Raw genomic sequence first — 21,884 nt, 5'->3', positions numbered from 1 at the left:
AGTAGCCCTCGAGATTGATCTTTCGTCTAGATCACCCTTAAGACGAAATATTAAATTCTTGTAGATGAGTGAAACCTTGTTGGTAGAAGAACCGATGTAGCTTCAAGAAGTCACCCTCAATAATATTTCTTCCACCACCCTAGAGTTAGGGTTTCATAATCCTTATATATGATATTCAAGATAGAGCCAAATTCGAGTCTTATCCGTACTCATGATCTTCAAGATAGAGCCAACTCCGAGTCTTATCCGTACTCATGTTCTTCAAGATAGAGCCAAATCCGAATCTTATCCATACTCATGATCTTCAAGATAGAGCCAAATCTGAATCTTATCCGTACTCATGAAAGTCCAATATTTTTAAACTTTGTTGGTGCGTTCGAACGGGCTCGAGTGCGTTCGAACGCGACAGCTTGAATTCTTCAGGTTGCGTTCGAACGCGTTTGTGAACGCGGCTCTCTGTCTGTGTGAACGCAGTGCCCGCGTTCGAACGCGTTTGTGAACGCTGCTCTCTGTCTGTGTGAACGCAGATTTCGCGTTCGAACTCGTTTGTGAACGCACCACGTTCGAACTCGTTTGTGAACGCACCGCGTTCGAACGCGGTGTGAACTCAACAGCTTTTCTCCAATAACCTTGCAATTCTTCAGACCAGAGATATTCTAGACTTGTGTAAAGCTCATACACATGTAAAAAATATACTTAGAATATTTTGTACACAATTGCCAACAAATAAAAACCTAACAGAGGACTTAGAATATTTTGTACACAATAGCATTTGATGATGGATTACGGTAAAAATTATTGCAGCACTTCTACCAAACTCCAGAGGCTGGTCATGTGGGTGTCTTGAGGACTTATCAAAGGATATCTTAGAGTTGCTCGTGGCCAAGATTGAGGCGGGATGTGAGAAGTTTTGTCCGTGCTTGCGAAGTCTATCAAAGGGCTAAAGCAACCACATTGAAACCTGCCGGATTACTACAGCCTTTACCTATACTGGACCGTGTTTGGGAAGGTATTTCTATGGATTTCATAGAGGGTCTTCCATTGGTACGTGGTTATTCCATTATCTTTGTGGTGGTAGACAGATTGAGCAAGTATGCGCACTTTTCGATATTGTCACATTCATTTTCAGCCAAGTTAGTGGCTGAAATTTTTGTGAGAAATGTTGCTCATTTACATGGCATGCTACGCACGATTGTCTTGGATCATGATCTGTATTTATGAGCGACTTTTGAATGGAGTTTTTCATATTACAGGGGACTCGGTTGAACTTCAGTTCGGTCTACCATCTACTGACAGACGATTAAATCGAGATGGTAAATCGAGGTATTGAGCAATACTTGAGGTGCTTTGTCGGAGAGATGCCGAGACGATGGTTGGAGTTCTTACTGTGGGTAGAGTGGTCTTACAATACTGCCTACCATAGCAGCATTGGCATGACTCCATTTGAGAGGGTGTATGAATGCACGGCTCCGACATTAGGCGCATATGATCTAGTGGCATCTACAGATCGGATAGAGATGGACTTAGCTTTGATGGATATAGACTCCACAATAAGGAGGTTGCATGCCCATCATAAACTTGCACAAAACTGCATGAATATGATCTTAACTATAGGGTGCAGGAGTTCGACATTGGTAGTTGGGTGTTTGTGAGGGTGCAACCGTATTGACAGGTGACTTTACGTTTGATGTGAAACCAGAAGTTAGCACATTGCTACTTCGGTCTGTTTCGAGTGTTAGATCGTATTGATTCGGTTGCATATCATTTGGAGCTGCCGGAGGGTTCGAGAGTGCATCTTTCTTCCATGTTTCATTGCTGAGGGAGCGGATTGGAGATCACGAGGTCATTGGATCAGTTCTACCGGAGCCATTGGAGGAGATAGAGATTGTACAGTTAGTTCGTGTACTTACTAGGCATCGACGACGACATGATACTAGATTAGAAATGGAGATTCTAGTCGAGTGGCTTGGCAAGCCATCCCATGAGGTGACCTAGGAGTTGGAAACTGATATCTTGGAGCATTTCCCCGATTTTTTACAACTTGAGAGCAAGGTGGGGGAAGCGTGGTGGGCTGATACATTTAGTTAGGATCTTTTCTTACTATATTAGTTGTTTATTTTTATTAAAATAAAATTCCTGTAATAAATCCAGATCTTGAAGGAATCGTTCCATACCCTATCTTTTGGTACCGTAACCCATCAATGGCTTGGCACAAGTCCCTTCTAGTCCATGCTACTCGCTAATGCAACCTCAACTCATGATGCTTCTCCTCTATAAGCAGTGCATCCTCTACCATCTCCTCCATTGTGCTCATCCTAAGGTCCTTGACGTTGACTTGGGTGTCATTGTGAAGACCTAGGAGGAAGGCACTTTGGTGAAGATCGAACCATAGTGGCTCACAACGCTATGGATTCACTCAAACTCTTCTACGTATGACTTTGCTGTTGTCTATTGGCACACCTTGCTAAGCATAGAGTGAAAATTCTCATAACCGGTTAGATCGAACCATTTGCACAAGGCATCAATAATGCAAGCTCATCAAGTGGAACCATCGCAGTGATGTGTACTCTAGGTGGAATTGTGACATGATCACCTTATGATCTTTAGGAGTCCCTTGTGGTACACTCTAGTAAAGAATATATTGGGGTTTAATTGATCTAGACTTCAATTCTGGAATTTATGTGTAGTTAGACTAGGGAAAGGCATAGAATATGATTTCGATGGCGAAATGATACACTTAGTCAAGATTTTATCTAATTAGCTAAATCCAGCTCTGCGCAGTTTTGGAAAATATTTTTAGAATATTCGACACATATCCAAATAATATCAAACTAGTTAGATAAGGTCGACAACCTCTAGATATACAACTTTGATATTCATGACTTCTCCAGATTCAGAATATATCTATGACAAAACGAAAGCTTAATCCAAAAGGTATTCGGAGAAGATAAGAAATACCGGTTTAGTTGGTTTGTTAGGGTTTCATATTGTTTTAGGATTTGTTGGCTAGCCTCTATAAATATGTGGATGGCAACCAACTTCATATTGCTATTGGATTCTTGATTTCTTGCCTCCTATCTTCTCTCTAGACTCCTCTCTCATCCCTCTTCATAATCCTTCCACCTCTACTGTTGTCAAGGTTTCTCCTCGCTTCTAATCTTCCTCGACTGTCGAGCCACCCCTCTTCCTTGGGATCTCGACCACTTCGTTCCCTTTGTCTACTTCCCTTAATCACTTCCATAATCCACCCTCATCTCCATACCTATTCATAACCCTAACATCCACTTCACCCGTCACCACCACCATCATCCACGTTATTCCATATTTTCATTGCTACTACAGTTTGAATCTGCGAAGGACGTAAATACGAAAGTTGTAGATTAGGAAGATACGGATCCAACCCAATTGGTTTCGTAATTTTCCAACTACTGGAGAATATCTGACAAATAGTTTCCCACGATTGTGCGGGCTGCTTTCTGTAATAAATTCAGATCTTAAGGAATTGTTCTGTAGCCGATCTTTTGGTTCTAGATCCCATCAATTTGGTATTAGAGCCTAACACGAAATTAGGCATGTGAGGAGGTTAAATCAATGAGAAGAGCGAGATGATCAAGCCGGTGGTAGTGGTTGGTGCAAAGACCATACTTTAATAGATGATGACCCTCGTTAAAGATTCGTGGTAAACTAGGGCAGATTGCACAGATGATGATAACTTGATAAAATGAAAGATAAGATAAGGGAGAACTTTGATCATTTCTTAGGTCAAGGGGGGGCAATCAATACTCTTACTTCAGTCAAGAAGGAAGAAAGCAATGGCCGAAAAGTTGGAGTTAGAGAGCAAGGGAGATGAAGATAAGAGATCAATACTCTTCAAACTAATCAATGCATAACTTGAAGGGGTGCCTCAACACCTATTTTTAGGCTAACCCACGTCCCAAAGTAATTAGAGAGTCCTAAAGCATGAAAAACATGTAAATAAGTTATGTCTGAATAGTATTCATCGTCGGGCATTCAAATAGGTTTATGGGCATTTGAATGCCCAAGAAGGCCTTCTGCTCTTGGGAACTAGTGTTCGAACGCCTAGACCCGATAATGGAGGTTCAGGCTGATTTTGGTATGTATCATCTTAGAATTAGAAGAATTTCTCCACTGTGAAGATCCACTCGAGTGGATAGCCTTTTTTAAATTTAGGGAAATTGAATTGTTTGTTTTGACCTTTCACATTGTTCTCTTAGTTTAGGTCAAACACAAACCCAGTTGATCCGGGGGGTGAGTGCATCACAATTTGTTGGTTTGGTGACCTTCGACTCGGTGTGCGATGTCGCAGTTCCTCCAACTTGTGCTTGGTCTCAGACACAAGTCCAGCATCCGAAAGGCATCATCTCCCTCATACAATCCCGGCACCATTCTAGTCATAGGACTCAGCTTCGTAGGGATGGGCATGATCGACATATGTGGCGTTGGGGTGCGGTTGCGATTGGTGGCCTCTATTCGAGCAGCAAATGATAGGGTGAGGAGCTCGATAGGTTTTTCATGGTTTTGGTTCACAGTCCTATTCATTTCCCCCATGAGAGTCTATATAGTTAAGAGCAAATATGGACTCTATCACACTCCCTTGCTTTTGTGTTTGGACGATAGCTTCCCCTCATTCCTCTCCGCACATTGATGTCTCTAGTACTGCTTCCTCCATCATGTGTCTCAGTGCCTTGGATTTGGTGGTCATCATCTCTGTATGTGGTCCGAGGATTGACCTGCTCTAATACTAAGTTGTTACAATCCGATCAGGGTAGGTGAGATCATAACAAGGTGCAGCTCTTGACAGATCTAGATAAGAAACTTTTGGGAGCAATACTGATCGATCTAACCATCCAAAAGAACTAAGATTTGATTATGTGTAGATCGAAATCTTGTCGACGGAATCTTGTCGACCGACTTAGTAGATCAAAAGTTACGTTGGGTAGAATGACCAAAAGTCAATGGTGATGAGATGGACATGGATGGTGAAAAGTGGAGTTATAGCTAGGGTTAGGGTTATGAAAGGTGGAAAATGACTGTGGTAAATGAGATAAAGTGTAAAGCTAGAGAAGGGGGAAGAAGGAGACCAACTCTCTATAGGGACGAGAGGGGCGGTCTGACATAAGGAAAGAGTAATGGTGGCAATGACCATGGCTGAGGATGAAGCTTGGCAAGAGAGGGAGGTTGCACGAGAGGGAGATAGTGAGCTACTTCAAATTTTAATTCATCAATAATCCTAAATATGGTCCGCACCAAAGTATTTATAGGTGACCATGGTACAAATCAATTGGCTAGCATAGTCGCATCAACTCAAATCAACTAAAGTTGAAAGAAAATGATCCTAATATGAGGACTAAATTGCAAAAAAAGATAAACTAATTGGAATAAGGGGTTTCGACCCCTATTTGGTCAGCCAAATGACTAGATTGGCCCTAGTTGTATCATTTTATTTAATATTGATAAATGGGGTATCATGTGAGAATAATGTGGATCTAATGCACATGAAGAACACATATTTTATTAGATGGTGCTTTTTTTGTTAAAAGGCAATAGTATGTTATGGTCGCTTTTGGTGAAGATAATTTTCTATCCAATTTAATAATCTAGGTGGAACTCAGTATGGAACTTGCAAAGGTAGTTGAGATCAATCCAACCATTTGAACGATCTGAGGTTGGGATGATACGATCTCCCCTTGGACTAAGATTAGATCTATCCCATTTTTCAGATCTTGACAGGATTTGGCACAGAACTTTGGAAAAGGAGTCCAAAAATTGTCAGATTGATGTAAAACTTTTTTACTTTGTAGCCCTAGAAAAGATCTTTCCAACAAATCTAGTTTTAGGGAAATCGGATGGTAGGATCTATAGATATCATCAAATAAGTAGACAAACATCAGGGGAGTCCGTTAATGGATCCGTGGATGGAAGCACGAGATCCTAGGTGGATTATGGAGGATTAAGGATGAATGGTGGAGATGGAATGGCTATGAATGGTAGATGAAATATGATGGAAGGGAATAGGGAAGATATGGAAGATATTTAAGGAAATATAGGAAAGAATTTGAAATAGATGATGATTGAGGTCTAATTTGGATCTAAATAAAGTCGTATCTTCCAGGCTAATTTACTGATGATCCGACCGTGGATACTTATCAAATTTGGATGGAAGATAGATCTCTGAGTCAGCTTTCTAGAATAGGATTTGTGGGATCTAGGGCGATATGTTGATTTCTAGATATTAAGGTTTTACCAAAATACTCCACTGGATCAGAATAGATCTAGAGCTAGATTATTTGAGATAAATTTTGATCAATCTAACCGTCCAAAAGATCTAATATTCTGGTAGGTTGTTCCCCTAGAAGTCAGGGATCCAACGAAATCAAAATCACGTTGATCGGATGAATAGGTCAAGAGTTATGGTGAAAATATTGACCGAAGGTCAGATGGTTGCGAGATGGACGTGAAAGGTGGAACCTACGGATCGACGGGATGGAGGTCGTCGATGGATGGTGGAAGGCCTATGAGTGTGGGGAAGACCTTAGGACGTGGAGGAGATGAATGAGATGGTGTGGGTTATAGAATATGATGATGAGTATGATGGATGAGTTAGTGTTTTGAACAAGATGAGATAGGAGAAGGGAGCTTCACTTTTCGCTAGAGGGAGAAGGGAGATGCGACGGATGATTATCCTCAGCCATAGACAAGAACTTGGGTTGGATTCCGAGGGCGAGGAAGGAGGAGGGAGGAGTTGACTCAAGCCTAGATGAAAGAAACAAGTTCCAATGATTAATAATCCAAAGAGGTTCCTTTTCCACATATAGCTGATTATCCAAAAACCCTAAACAAATCTTATTACAACTCAACTTTCTCATCACGTGTTCGAATGCACCTCGATCATGTTCGAATGGCCAAAACGCATTTTTTTTATGTGCGAATGTGAGATTAGGCATTTGAATGAGCAAAACTCATTCTCTGTATATGTGAACTGCAAATCAGGCATTCGAACGCTATCCATTTGCATTCGAACGCACCTACCAGAAACTATCTTATTTTTTTTAAAACATAAACATAAATTGATACAATTTGAAGTGGTTTAATTATGTTCACTATGCACTAAATCAAAAACCACAATAGTCCACCATGCTTCCCTCACCTTGCCTCAAGATGCAAAGTGAGGAAACAGTCCATCAAGTCATCCTTCATCTCCCACGTCGCCTCGTCAATGATCCGCCTAAGCCACTCCACTAGAACCTCCTTCTTCACGCTTTAGTAGTAATCTCTTTGGCTCCTCCTCGGTCTCTCCATAAATCAACATCATCGTATCGGTTGACCGTGCACAAAGGTGCCCCGAGATGAACTTCTCGTCATACATGAAGCACTACCCCTTAGCCTTTTGCTCCTCCAAGGTAGGTGTGAGAATCCTTATGGTGGTCCTAGGAGCTATTCTCACATCATTAGAAATGAGAAAAGCTGATCGTTGTCTAGCTGCACGAAGGTAATCTGAGTCATCAAGTGCATGCATCGGCTCTGGTTGTAGCTTACTAATCCATGGTTGCCTCAAGTGCCCACTAAGTGCTTGATGTTTATCCTCCATGAGCAAGGCATCCTCCACTGCTTGCCCTAAGTTCAGAGGTCGCAAAGCACATACATCGGCTTGAATTTCTTCCCTTAATCTGGCAATAAAAGTGGCTTTGATTTGACGATCCATCCAGGTGGTACACATCAACTAGACACCCACTCAAACTCTTCTTGGTATGTCCTCACCATCGTCCTTTGGGCCATCTTCATCAACATAGCATCAAATCTTTGTACCCCGACGATCCAAATTGTTCGTAGACCAAATGGTGAAACTCTACCCATGGAAGATGGAGAATTATTTGGCACGATGAATGATCCAAACTATTTGTAGCTGATCGAAACCACCGTAGTGCCACATCCTCGAGGTGGAAAGATGTAAGGAGAACCCTTTTGTCCTCCTCCGTGCCTTTGAAGATGAAGAATTATTTGGCACAGTAGAGCCAATCTGCTAGATCTCCATGTCGAAAAAACAAAAATTTCAACCGAATAGTGCGTCCACAGATGCTAGTATCGCGGTTGGGATCAAATCTTGCTCTAGCTCTAATTGAAGGTGGATGCTCCTCTAGCCATACATAATTTCTCCAATATAATCTATCAGCTTCTCGACCTTCCTCTTCATCCCTCTTAATATAGGGATCATCATCATCTTTGTACATATCATGCTTATTATCAAGGCCCACCTTGCCTCGATTGGGGCATGGTCTCCTTCTGTGGTCCTTGGTCGACTGGTAGAACCATCATGGAGGGTTCTAGTGTGGAAGATTTGGGTGCCTCATGTACTCGAATCACCCGTAACAAACTAAATTTTCATTGTGTGATGATTTGGCTCAAGGTTTCAATGGTTTGGACGAGGATGATGGAGAAAGTCTGTTCTAAAGCTTCGATAGTTTTTAACATATATGGATTCGCGAAAGAGGATAAAGGAGCCGGCGTTACGTGTGCTTGTTCCTCTTGCCTTTCGGTGCCCGTGCATGGAGGTGTAGAATTCCTCTCTTTTGTGCCCGTGGATGTCTCCCCTTCTTCTCTTCTTCAGGCCGCCATGGATCTAGTGGTTGGCGTCATTGTGGATTCATGCCAAGGAAAGTTGGCTATGATACCAACTTTTTACGGTCGCTTTTGGTGAAGATGATTTTCTATCCCATTTAATAATCTGGATAGAACTTAGTATGGAGCTTATGTAAGCAATTGAGATTGATCCAACCATTGGAATGATCCAAGATTCAGGTATGTTGTTCCTCTATGAGGTGGGAATCTAACATAACTAGAATCTCATCGATCGAGTTAGTAGATCAAATGTTATGTAAGAAAAAATAAATGAAGGTCAGGCGGAGGCGAGATGGACATGGATTATGTGGTTAGGATTACGGAAGATGATGATGATGGGTGTGGTGGATGGGTTAGTGCTTTGAACAAAATGAGGTGGGAATGATATGTTAAGGAACGTCCTCTTCAATATTTTGTTCGGTTGCAAGAAGCAGTCTGTGCAACCGAGGGAAAATATTCACCGAATGTTCTTCCATAGTCAAAAAATTATGAAACTAAGGGTGGTTGATCCGTAACTTCCAAATCTACGTTTTTGGTATTTACGCTCTTCACAGATTCAGACTGTAACAAGGATGAAAATATGCAAGAATGTGGGTGATGGTGGTGGTGATGGGTGGAGATGATGATAGGGTTATGGATGATAATGGAGATGAGGGTGGATGGTTGATTGATACACTTAGTTAGATCTTTTCTTATTGCATTAAGTATGTATTTTCATTAAAATAAAACTCTTGTAGGTCGCGTTCAAATGCCCTTTTGAACGCCTACATCAGGTTCACAAATATAGAGAACGCATATTATGCGTTCGAACGCGATCGGGTGAGTTCGAATGCCTATGTCATGTTCGCAAATCTAGAGAAGAGGCTCTTTTGAGTGCGTTCGAAAGCGATTGGGTGCGTTCGAACGTGATCGACGAGAATCCTCTAGAATTAGGGTTTCATATTATTTTAGGACTTGTTAGCTAGCCTCTATATATATGTGGATGGCAGCCACTTCATTATGCTATTGGGTTCTCGATTTCTTACCTCCTATCTTCTCTCCAGACTCCTCCCTCCTCCCTCCTCCCTCTTCACCATCCTTCCACTTCTACCGTTGGCAAAGTTTCTTCGCTTCTAATCTCCCTCGTCTATCGAGTCACCCCTCTTCTTTGGGATCTTGACCACTTCGTTTCTTTCATCTACCTCCCTTAATTACTTCCACAATCCACCCTCATCTCCATATCCATCCATAACCGTATCATCCACTCCACCCGTTACCACCACCATCACCCACGTTATTCCGTATTTTTGTCCTTCCTATAGTTTGAATCTGTGAAGGGTGTAAATATGAAATATGTAGATTAGGAAGATACAGATCCAATCCAATTAGTTTCATAATTTTCTAACTACTGGAGAATATCTGATGAATATTTTTCTATGGTTATGTGGACTGCCTCCTACAGTAAATTCATATCTTAAGGAATTGTTCCGTAGCCAATATTTTGGTTCTAGAACCTAATAATTTGGCATTAGAGCCCTATAATTGGTATCAGAGCCTTATCCCAAGGAGGTAGGAGGACTTGACAGACGAAGGAGATTAGAAGATAGGTGAGACCTTGCCAACGGTAGAGGTGGCTGGTTGGTGAAGAGGGAGGAAGGAGATTAGGATAGAGAGAGTAGAGAGAGGATAGAGGAAGATAGTAACTAATATTTATTCATCATAATGATTTTGGTTGCCATCCACACCTTTATATAGGCTAGCCAACAAGCCAAAAAAATAATTATTAACCCTAGTAGTAGTGGACTCTCACCGATCACGTTTGAACGGGGTTGATGATACACTCTAATACCAAATTGATGGGTTCTTGTACCAAAAGATCGGCTACGAAACAATTCCTTAAGATCTAAATTTATTGTAGGAAGCAGTCCATGCAACCGTGGGAAAGTATTCTCTAGTGGTCAGAAAATTATGAAACTAAGTGGATTAGATCCGTAACTTCCTGATCTACAACTTTCAATTGATGTCCTTTGTAGATTTGAACTTCAACTGGGACGTAAATATGAAATATCGTGGGTGATGGTGGTAGTGACGGGTGGAGTGGATGTTAGGGTTATGGATGGGTATGGAGATGAAGGTGGATTGTGAATGTGATTAAGAAGAGTAGATGAAGGGAACGAAGTGGTTAAGATCCCAAAGAAGAGGGGTGGCTTGACAGTCGAAGGAGATTAGAAGTTAGGAGAAACTTTGCCAATGGTAGAGGTGGAAGGATGGTGAAGAGGGAGGAGGGAAAGAGTCTAAAGAGAAGATAGGAGGTAAGAAATCAATAATTAATAGCATAATGAAGTTGGCTGCCAGCCACATATTTATAAAGGCTAGCCAACAAGTCCTAAAACAATATGAAACGCTAATTCTAGAGGATTCCCGTCAATCATATTCGAACGCGCTCGATCGCGTTCGAATGCACTCAAAAAGCTCCATCTCTGTATGTGCGAATGCAATGAAGGTGTTCGAATGTGGGCATTTGAACTCGCCCGACTGCGTTCGAACGCACAATATGTGTTCTCTGTATTTGTGAACCTGATGTAGGCATTCATAAGAGCATTCGAACGTGACCCTTCTTGCGTTCGAATGTGACTTATATGAATTTTATTTTAATGAAAATAAACAACTAATGCAATAACAAAAAATCCTAACTAAGTGTATCAACTCACCACGCTTCCCCCACCTTGCCCCTAAGGTGAAAAGTCAGGGAAACGCTCCTCAATGTGCATGCAACCTCCTTAATGTGGCGTCTCTATCCAAACGCTAAGTGCACCTCCGTCCGGTCTGCATATGCCACTAGATTATAAGCGCATAACGTCCGAGCCGTGCGTCCATACACCACCTCAAATGAAGTCATGCCAATGCTGCTATGGTAGGCGGTGTTGTAAGACTACTCCACCCACGGTAAATACTCCAACCGTCGCCTTGGCATCTCTCCAACAAAACACCTCAAATACTGCTCAATGCCTCGATTAACCACCTCGGTTTGGCCATCCGTCTATGGATGGTAGGCCGAACTGAAGTTCAATCGAGTCCCCTACAATCTGAAAAACTCAGTCCAAAAGTTGCTCATAAATACACGATCATGATACAAGTCAATTGTGCGTGGCATGCCATGTAATCAAGCAACATCTCTAATAAAAATTTAAACCACCGACTTGGCTAAAAACGGATGTGACAATGCCGAAAAATACGCATACTTACTCAATTTGTCAACGACCACAAAAATAATGGAATAACCACGTACCAGCGGAAGACCCTCTATGAAATCTATAGAAATGTCCTCCCAAACACGGTCCGATATAGGTAAAGGCTGAAGTAATCCGGCCGGTATCAATATGGTTGCTTTAGCCTTTTGACAGACTTCACAAACACGGACAAAACACCTCAAATCCCGCCTCAATCCTGGCCACGTGCAACTCTGAGATATCTTCCTATAAGTCCTCAAGACACCCTCATGACCAGCCTCTGGAGTTTAGTGGAAGTGCTCCAATAATTTCTGCTGCAATTCATCATTTGCGAGCACCCAAATGCATCCGCGGTCCAGCAGCAAACTACCTCGATTCTTCAACTCTAGATGGCTCTCCGGATCATTCATCACCTCCTACAACAATCTCAAAATATTTGGGTCAAATGTACATGCATACCTCAGCTCGTCAAGGAAGGGAAAGGTAGGAGATGAATAGGCTGCAAGCTTAGCGGTATCGAGTTGGCGCGATAGTGCATCCGCCGCCCTATTTTCCAGTAATTTTGTGACCCATCTTTGCTATGCCGGATTGTGTATACGCTGTCCCATAAAGTATGGAAGGCTCCATTGATCAGTTCGAATAATGAATCGCCAATCGATCAAATAAGGTCTCCACTTTGTCACCGCATGCAGAATTGCCAATATCTCTCCCTCTCATAAGTCGATAATTGCTGAGATTTTTGTGATAAAGCCTTGCTAAGATAGGCAATGGGACGTCCTTTTTGCATTAATACAGCTCCTATGCCAACACCTGACGCATCACATTCCATAATGAATTCTTTTGTGAAGTTCGATAGCGCTAAAACGGGTGCCGTCGTCATTGATGTTTTTAGTTTTTCAAAGGCTAAAGTGGCATCATCCGTCCATCTAAAAGAGTTTTTTTTTCAATAAAGAAGTGAGAGGAGCAGCGATCTTGCCATATCTGGCGATGAATCGGCGATAATATCCGATCAACCCCAAAAATCCTCTCAATCCAGTGGTAGTAGTAGGAATAAGCCAAGCAATCATGCATGCAACATTTTGTGGATCCGTCGCTACACCATCCGCTGAAATGATGTGGCCTAAATACTCTACCTTTGGTACTCTCCATAGGCACTTGGACTTCTTGATCTTCAATTTATTTTGTTTCAACAAATTCAGCATGTTCTCCAAATGCCGCCAATGCTCCAATTCAATCCTACTATACACCAAAATATCGTTAAAAAATACCAAGACATACCTTCGCAATAGAGGCCAAAATATATCATTCATGAGGCTTTATAAGGTAGGTGGAGCATTGGTGAGACCAAAAGGCATCAGCCAGAACTTATAATGCCCGTTTGGACTTCGAAATGCAGTTTTGTGCACATCCGCCGGTTGAACTCTATTTTGATGATACCCGGCCCTGAAGTCAAGCTTACTAAATACAGTCGCCCCTGCAAGCTTGTCCAACAACTCCTTGACAACCGAAATGGGATACCGGTTCTTGGCAGTACTAGCGTTTAGAGCCTGATAGTCGACACAAAAATGCTATGTTTCATCCTTTTTTTGCATTAATAGTGTTTAGTGCCCGAAACAGACCGAAGTGGCAATGTGCTAACTTCTAATTTCGCATTGGACACATGGTCACTTGTCGATAGGGTTGTACCCTCACGAACACCCAACTGCCAATGTCGAACTCCTGCTCGCAATGGCTGTGATCATAAACTTGCTTCATACGGTTTTGAGGAAGTTTAAGATGGGCATGCAACCACCTCAATGTGGCGTCTCTATCCATCAAAGCTAAATCTACCTCCGTTTGATATGTAGATGCCACTAGGTCATAGGCATGTAACATCGAAGCCGTGTGCCCATACACCACCTTGAATGGAGTCATGCTAATACTGCTGTGGTGGGCGGTGTTATAAGGCAACTCCGCTCACGGTAAGAACTCCAACCATCGTCTCGACATCTCTCCAACAAACCACTGCAAATACTACTCAAAGCCTCAATTGACCACCTCGGTTTGGCCGTCCGTCTATGGATAGTAGGCCGAACTGAAGTTCAATCGAGTACCCTATAATTTGAAAAACTCCATCCAAAAGTTGCTCACAAATACACGATCATGATCCGAGACAATCGTGCATGGCATGCCATGCAACCTAGCAACATCTCTTAGAAAAATTTTAGCCACTGACTTAGCTGAGAATGAATGCGATAATGTCGAAAAGTGTGCATACTTGCTTGATCTGTCAACCACCACAAAAATAACAGAGTAGCCACATACCAACAGAAGATCTTCTATGAAATCCATACAAATGTCTTCCCAAACACGATCTGATTTTGGTAGAAGCTAAAGTAATATGGCCGGTTTCAATATGGTTGCCTTCGCCCTTTGATAGACTTTACAACCACGGACAAAACTCATCACATATCGCCTCAGTCCTCACCATGTGCAGCTCTGTGATAGCCTCCTATAAGTCCTAAAAAAGCCCTCATGACTACCCTCTAGAGTTTGGTGGAAGTGTTCCAATAATTTCGGCCGCAATCCATCATTTGCGGGCACCCGGATGCACCCGAAGTCTAGCAGCAAACCTCCTCCGTTCTCCAACTCTGGATGACACTATGGATCATCCAATACCTCCTGTAACAATCTCATAATATCTGGGTCAGATGCACATGCATACCTCAACTCGTCAAGAAAATAAAACGTGGGAGAAGAAAAGGCTGCGAGCTCCACGGTATCGGGTTAGTGCGATAGTGCATCCACCGCTCTATTTTCCGTCCCCTTCTTTTACTAAATTTTATAATCATATCCCCAGCAATTTTGTGACCCATCTCTGCTGTGCCAGAGTGAATTTGTTATCCCATAAAGTACGAAGACTCATTTGATCGGTTCGAATAATAAATCGCTTACCGATCAAATAAAGCCTCAAGTTTGTCACCGTATGCAAGAATGCTAACATCTCCGTCTCGTAGGTCGATAATTGCTCAGATTTTTATGATAAAGTCTTGCTGAGAAAGGCTTTGGGATGTCCTCTTTGCATTAGTACAACTCCTATGCCGACTCTTGATGCATCGCATTCCATAATGAACTCTTTGGTGAAGTCTAGTAGAGCTAGAATGGGCACCGTTGTCATTACGGTTTTCAATTTTTCAAAGGTTGTAGTGGCTTCCTCCATCCATCTAAAAGAGTCCTTCCTCAGCAAAGAAGTGAGAGGAGCAACGATCTTGCTATATTCGGCGATGAAACGGTGATACTATATGGTCAGCCCCAAGAAGCTGCTCAATCCTATGGTGGAAGTAGGGATCAGCCAAGCTATCATGCACGCCACCTTTTGAGGATATGCCGCCACTCCTTCCGCTGTTATGATGTGGCCTAAATACTCCACTTGTGGTATTCTCTATAGGCACTTGGACTACTTAATCTTTAACTGGTTTTACTTCAACAAATTCAACACATCCTCTAAATACCACCAATGAAGAACTACAACATATATTATCTTAGAAAAGAGACAAACCTATATTAGGTAGGTATCTTAAATATCTCCCTATTGTTATACAGTAAGCTACTGAGCATATATCAATTGCTCTCAGAAATTAATAAACTAAAAGCTAATCCGATGCCGACACAGCCACTGCAACAAAAAGTCAATCCTCCAAACCCAGGCCACGGAACAATAGAAACCGAAATAAATACACCAACCAAAAACAGAAGGGAAAGAAACGAGAAGACTCGCGATCCGATCTAATCATAAGCAGTCGGAGATGGCGAAGAAGGCTCTTCTGGTGGGCATCAACTACCCGGGCACGAAGGCGGAGTTGAAAGGCTGCATCAACGACGTGAAGCGCATGCGCTGCTGCCTGATCGATCGCTACGGCTTCGCGGAGGAAGACATCGTCGTCTTGATCGACACCGACGATTCCTACCCCCAGCCCACCGGCGCCAACGTCCGCCGCGCTATCTCCAACCTCATCGCTTCGGCCGAGCCAGGGGACTTCCTCTTCTTTCAGTACAGCGGCCATGGCACCCGTCTCCCTGCGGAGACCGGAGAGGAGGACGATACCGGATACGACGAGTGCATTGTCCCCTGCGATATGAACCTCATTACAGGTAGATAAAATTATTTAAAAATGCCCAAATTTCTTATCAAACATGTTAGGATTAAATGGAATTCGATGTTAGATGATGATTTCAGAGATTTTGTGGACAAAGTCCCGGAGGGCTGCCGGATTACAATCGTCTCCGATTCCTGCCATAGCGGCGGGTTGCTTGATAAATCCAAGGAGCAAATCGGAGAGAGCATGAATCGTCGCGAGGAAGACGAAAGTTCCGATTCCCAATTTGGTTTCAGATCCTTCTTGAAAAAGACGGTTCAAGATGCATTCGAATCCCGAGGAATCCACCTTCGGCACGAACGCCACCGCCATGAAACCGAGGAGGAAGAAGAGGATCAAAATGGAAAGAATCGCTCTCTTCCCCTTTCCACACTGATCGAAATTTTGAAGCAGAAGACGGGCAAAGAAGACATCGACGTGGGGAAGATACGACCGACCCTGTTCGACATGTTCGGCGACGACGCAAGCCCCAAGATCAAGAAGTTCATGAAGGTCCTTCTAAACAAGCTCCAGGCGGGGAACAACGGCGAGGGGGGCAGCTTCATGGGCATGATTGGAAGCCTTGCACAAGAATTCTTGAAAAACAAGTTAGACGAGAACGACGAAGAGTATGTGAAGCCAGCATTGCAGACAGAGGTCTCAAGCACTCAGGAGGTTTACGCCGGAACAAAGCAGAGAAGATTTCCAGATGCTGGTATCCTGATCAGTGGCTGCCAGACCGATCAAACGTCTGCAGATGCGAATAGCCCGCAAGGAGCGTATGGAGCTCTTAGCAATGCGATCCAGACGATTCTTGCGGAAGCCGACGGTGATGTTACCAATCAGGAGCTTGTCTTGAAGGCTCGGAAGATCCTGTCTAAGCAAGGATTCACACAGCGCCCTGGGCTTTACTGCAGTGATGAACATGTTGATGTTCCCTTTGTCTGCTGATAGGGGAATCATATCCTTTCATTCACTCAATTTCCTTGCTGCTTTCTTTTCTTTTATCTCCTATGTGATGAGTGATTGCATTTTCTTCTTTGCTTTCTTACGGGTTGTGGTTTGTTGTGGAATAACTCGTTATGAACATCTCTTAATTAAACTTGGTTTGATGAAGTTACTGCGGTTGTCTCATAGAATTGTCTGTACTGGATGTTATGTTCATGAATGTTACTCTAGGATAATAACAGCTCACATTTTCAATATTTCCTTATTAGCTTGTTTTTTAGGGTTTTAATAACTTTAACCCTTCATTTTTCCTTATTATTTTTATATAATATTCTAAATTAACTTAACCCTCCTTTTTCAAACATAATGGAGTCAATAAAGATATATCATGTTAAAATATAACATGCAATTTTTAAAATACCTAGATTACATTTTAGGGTGATTCAATATATTAGAGATTTTTAATTGGTGGGAAGGATTAGAATCAAGTATGGTTTAGAAAGAATTTGCCTAGTGTGGTTATAGATCATAATTATTTTCACGAGTATTTTAGTAATATAATAAGTAGAGTTATTGATATGACTGGGATTGGGACCTAGTTATCTCAGGTTAAGTTTCTTTTGTCTTTTTCGAAAATAAAATTTTTTCTGATGGTTGCGTTCGAACTTAAGGAATCGTGTTTGAACGTCTACATATGTTCGCAAATATAGCAGACGTGTTTAGCACGTTCGAACGCCCCCGATCGAACGCTTGCATACGTTCGCAAACATAGTGAATGTATTTAGCGTATTCGAACGCACTCGATCGCTTTCGAATGCGATCGAAGAATTTGCACTCTTTCTAGAGTTTTCTTTTGATTGTTTTGCTTGTTAAGTTAGCATCTAAATATATGGAAGGCAACCTTATGATTATTATTAAATGAATTGAGTTCTTTCCCCCAAATTTTCTCCTCTCCTCTCTCGTTCTCTTCCACTACGACTACGTTGTCTCTAATCTCCTCGTCTGGCATATTCCCCTAGACCCATAAGAAAGGCCCATTTCTTCCTCTTCTTCTACACTCCTTTATACCTAAATATTTTCTATTGACATCAAGATCGTATCAGTAGTATTAAAGCCACCGGTTCTTAAATGCATGACCACCACAAGAGCAATGGCCAATCGACGCACCGCAATGGGGGTATCCATGGAGATCGAACCTAATACGCCCTTGATGCCGGCGGGTAGAGCAGATGCTAGCACAAGCACGACCTCGACTAGTTCAGCACCTAATATGGATCCAACATATGATGGATCTACAACGGATGCAGTAGGAGGAGATGAGAGGCATGAGGGAAGAGCTATGGAACCTCGCAACCATCGTGCACATGCTAGAAATTCCAGCGCCAACAAATCCAACTGTGACGGTGTTGCCTCATCCAGGAGCTAGGCCAACCCTTGCCCAAAACGAACCCTTGCTGCCACCACCCAACGGCCCTAAAGGACCTTACCAAGGCCATTATGATCTACCGATGGGTGCAAAGTAGGCACGTCCAGATCTAAGTCCCAACCGCATCGAAGTGGATGTAGGTTGGTTAAATCGGGATGATCCCAGTTGGCACAACGAGAGAGATGATCGAAGGCGCCAAGAAAATGATGTATCGATTCTATATCGTCCTACCATTGGACTTGAACTCGTGTATGATGTAGGGTGCGGTAATCCTATCCACGGTAGAACGACGAGGCTCAAGTACCCTAAGTTCTAAGGAGGTAATCCTTTGGATTGGATTTTTCATACTAAACAATTTTTTATTTATCAAGGAACAACGGAAGATGCCAAGGTGTTGTTGGCAAGCTTCCATTTGGAAGGCGTAGTATTACATTGGTATCAATTCGTGAGCGCATACTAAGCCGAGATATCCATGCATATGCTTATTCTTGCATGAGTGCCTTGAAGACCCTATGAGTGGACGGACTAGTCAAGAAACAGTGTGTGCGCCTCCTCATCGACATAGGAAGCACGCATAATTTCTTGGATGAGCGGCTCGTACGGAAAATTGGATTTGAGGTGGAACCCACCGTCGGCTTCGAGGTGACTATCGGTGACGACACCAAAAGGCTGACAGCATTTGTAGGAGCATCTCCATCCGGGTGCAAGGCTACAACTTAATTGTGGATTTGTATCCATTGGCTCTTCGAGGAGCGAATTTGGTCTTAGGTACCCAATGGCCACAGAGCCTTAGTCTAGTGACCTTCAACTTCTCAAAAATGTGGCTCACTTTTCGGCGAGATAGACGGGTCGTACAACTTGAAGGGGTTTGGACGCCACCAAGCCCCACTTTCCAACCACTGATTGGAGCTCCCCGAGTTGGCGAGCCATCGTACTTCCTCTAGATTGCACCAACCAAACTTGAGACCTTTCTTAGCTTAGGTACATGTGATGATTTGGAGCTTGTGTTGACTAACTTTGCTGCCCTATTTGAGGCTCCACGGGGACTACCACCCGTGAGACACGTCGATCATAGGATCAAGATTGTTCTAGGGGCGAAACCAGCTAACATTCAGCCCACTGTTATCCTCACATCCAAAAGGAGGAGATATCGAGATTGGTTGTTGAGATGTTGGAGCAGGGTATTATCCAGCCGAATCAAAGTTCTTATTCATCGTCGGTACTATTGGTGTGAAAAAAGGATGGGAGCTGGCATTTTTGCGTGGACTATCGCGCTCTGATCGCAATCACCGTCAAGGATCGGGTATCGGAGAAGTCACAACAGCTTTCTGCATATGAGCAAGAGATGCTCGCTATCCTACATGCAGTGATCAAGTGGAGACCATACTTGATCGGACAACGATTTGTGATCAAAACGGACTAGCGGAATTTGCCATTCTTCATAGGGTAGCGGGTTTATACTCCGGCACAGCAGAGATGGGTCACCAAACTGCTAGGATACAACTATGAGTTGCTGTATAAGAAAGTGATGGAAAACAGGGTGGTGGCTTGCGGCAGCCCGCTTTCATTGGGCTTGCAGCCTATTCAACACCTATATTTCCCTTCCTTGCTGATTTGAGGACTGCCAGCGTCATAGATCTGGATGTGTCCAGGTTGATACACGCGCTAGAGAGTGATCCCATGAGTCACCCTGATCTTGAGAGTAGAGGAGGACTGCTGTTAGATCACGAGTGCATCCAGGTACTCTGTGATGATGCCTTGTAGAAGCAACTCATGCATTTCTTCCATTCCACATCGAAGGCGGGACACGAGGGCCTCTTGAGGACCTACAAGAGACTCTCAAAGAGCTGTACATGGGCTGGAATGATGAAGGAACTAAAGAAATTCGTGTGAGATTATGATATTTGTCAACGGGCAAAGATCGATTCCTTGAGGATAGCTAGACTTCTACAACCTTTGCCTGTTCTGGAGAGCATTTGGGAAGATATCTCCATAGACTTCATTGAGGGGCTACCTCCACTAAGAGAGTATTCTATCATCTTCATCGTGGTAGACAGGCTGAGCAAGTATGCTCACTTTTCAGCCTTAGCACACCCATATTCAACAAAGGTAGTTGCAGAGGTGTTCGTGCGCAACGAGGCCAAGGTTCATGGCATGACGCCCTCGATCGTGTCTAACCGCCTCGATCGTGTCTAACTGTGCTAGAGTCTTCATTAGCGACTTCTGGACGAAGTACTTCACACTTCAAAGGACCTAGTTAAACCTTAGTTCGGCTTACCACCCTCAAACAGATGGACAGATCGAGGTGATTAACCGGGGCATTGAGCAGTATTTACGGTGCTTCGTCACCGAGCATCCGAGGAGATGGTGCAATTAGCTTCTTTGGGCAAAGCGGTCATACAACACTGTGTTTCACACTAGCATAAGGATGACACCTTTTGAAGCAGTGTATGGTAGACCCTTACCCTCCTTACGGATATATGACCCAAAGACAACAGTGGTGCGTACGGAGGTCGATCTTGAGTTGATGGATCATGATGCGACCTTACGGAGGCTTAGGACCCACATGGCAGCGGCACAAAATCGCTTGAAGCAAATCTACGACTATCGTCACCGTGAGATGGAGTTCACAGTCAGAGATCTTGTGTTTGTGCACGTTCCGCCTTATCAGCAAGTGACGCTCACACCAGTGTGCAATCAAAAGCTTGCGCACCACTACTTTAGGCCTTTCATATATTGAAGCAATTTGGCCCAGTTGCATATAGATTGGAACTTCCTAAGGGATCGTGGGTGCATCCCATATTCCATGTGTCTTTGCTGTGAGCTTGAGTAAGCGTCGACCAGATGGTAGGGTCGGATATACCTGAGCCGATTGAAGAGATGAGAGCTCTAGAGCTAATTTGTGTACTAGCTAGACGTAGGAGACGTCAAGTAGGACAGTTAGAGACAGAGATCCTGGTGGAGTGGCATGGCAACCCATCTGACTAGTCTACATGGGAGCTTGAATTAGATATCATTGATCATTTTCCTCATTTCACACCTTGAGGACAAGGTGGCAAACGTATGATGGATTGGTATGACTGGGATTGGACCTAGTTATCTCTGGCTTAGTTTCTTTTATTTCTTTCTGAAATAAAATTTTTCTAATGGTCACGTTCGAATGCAAGAAATCACGTTCAATCGTCCTCATTCAAATGCCTACATACATTCGCAAACATAGTGAACGCATTTAGCGTGCTCGATCACGTTTGAACACGATCGGCAAAGCTGCACTCTTTCTATGGCTTTCTTTTGATTGCTTTGCTTGTTAGGTTAGCCTCTAAATATGTGGAAGACAACCTTATAATTATTATTGAATGAATTGAGTTCTTTTCCCTAGATCTTCTCCTCTCCTTCTCTTTCGTTCTCTCCCACCACGGCTACGCTATCTCTAATCTCCTCGTCTAGCATATCCCCCTAGACCCATAGGAAAAGCCCCTTTCTTCCTCTTCTCTTCCATTGACATCAAGATCACATCAGTTACATAGACATATAATAGGATCAAGGTGA

General features: G+C 43.1%; 1 protein-coding gene across 1 annotated transcript; it reads left to right on the top strand.

Moving 5' to 3' along the window:
- Positions 1 to 15,494: 15,494 nt before the first annotated feature.
- Positions 15,495 to 17,081, top strand: LOC140759588 (metacaspase-4-like). Its single transcript, XM_073096191.1, has 2 exons — positions 15,495 to 15,977; positions 16,050 to 17,081. Exons 1-2 carry the CDS (start codon positions 15,632 to 15,634, stop codon positions 16,910 to 16,912), a joined length of 1,209 nt encoding a protein of 402 aa, XP_072952292.1. The 5' UTR covers positions 15,495 to 15,631; the 3' UTR covers positions 16,913 to 17,081.
- Positions 17,082 to 21,884: the final 4,803 nt, after the last annotated feature.

This window comes from Typha angustifolia, chromosome 4 (assembly GCF_048772165.1).
Source record: "Typha angustifolia cultivar Huaian chromosome 4, ASM4877216v1, whole genome shotgun sequence".
Taxonomy (NCBI): domain Eukaryota; kingdom Viridiplantae; phylum Streptophyta; class Magnoliopsida; order Poales; family Typhaceae; genus Typha; species Typha angustifolia.
Note: the sequence above shows the minus strand (reverse complement) of the source record. Positions and strands in the feature narration are given on the sequence as shown.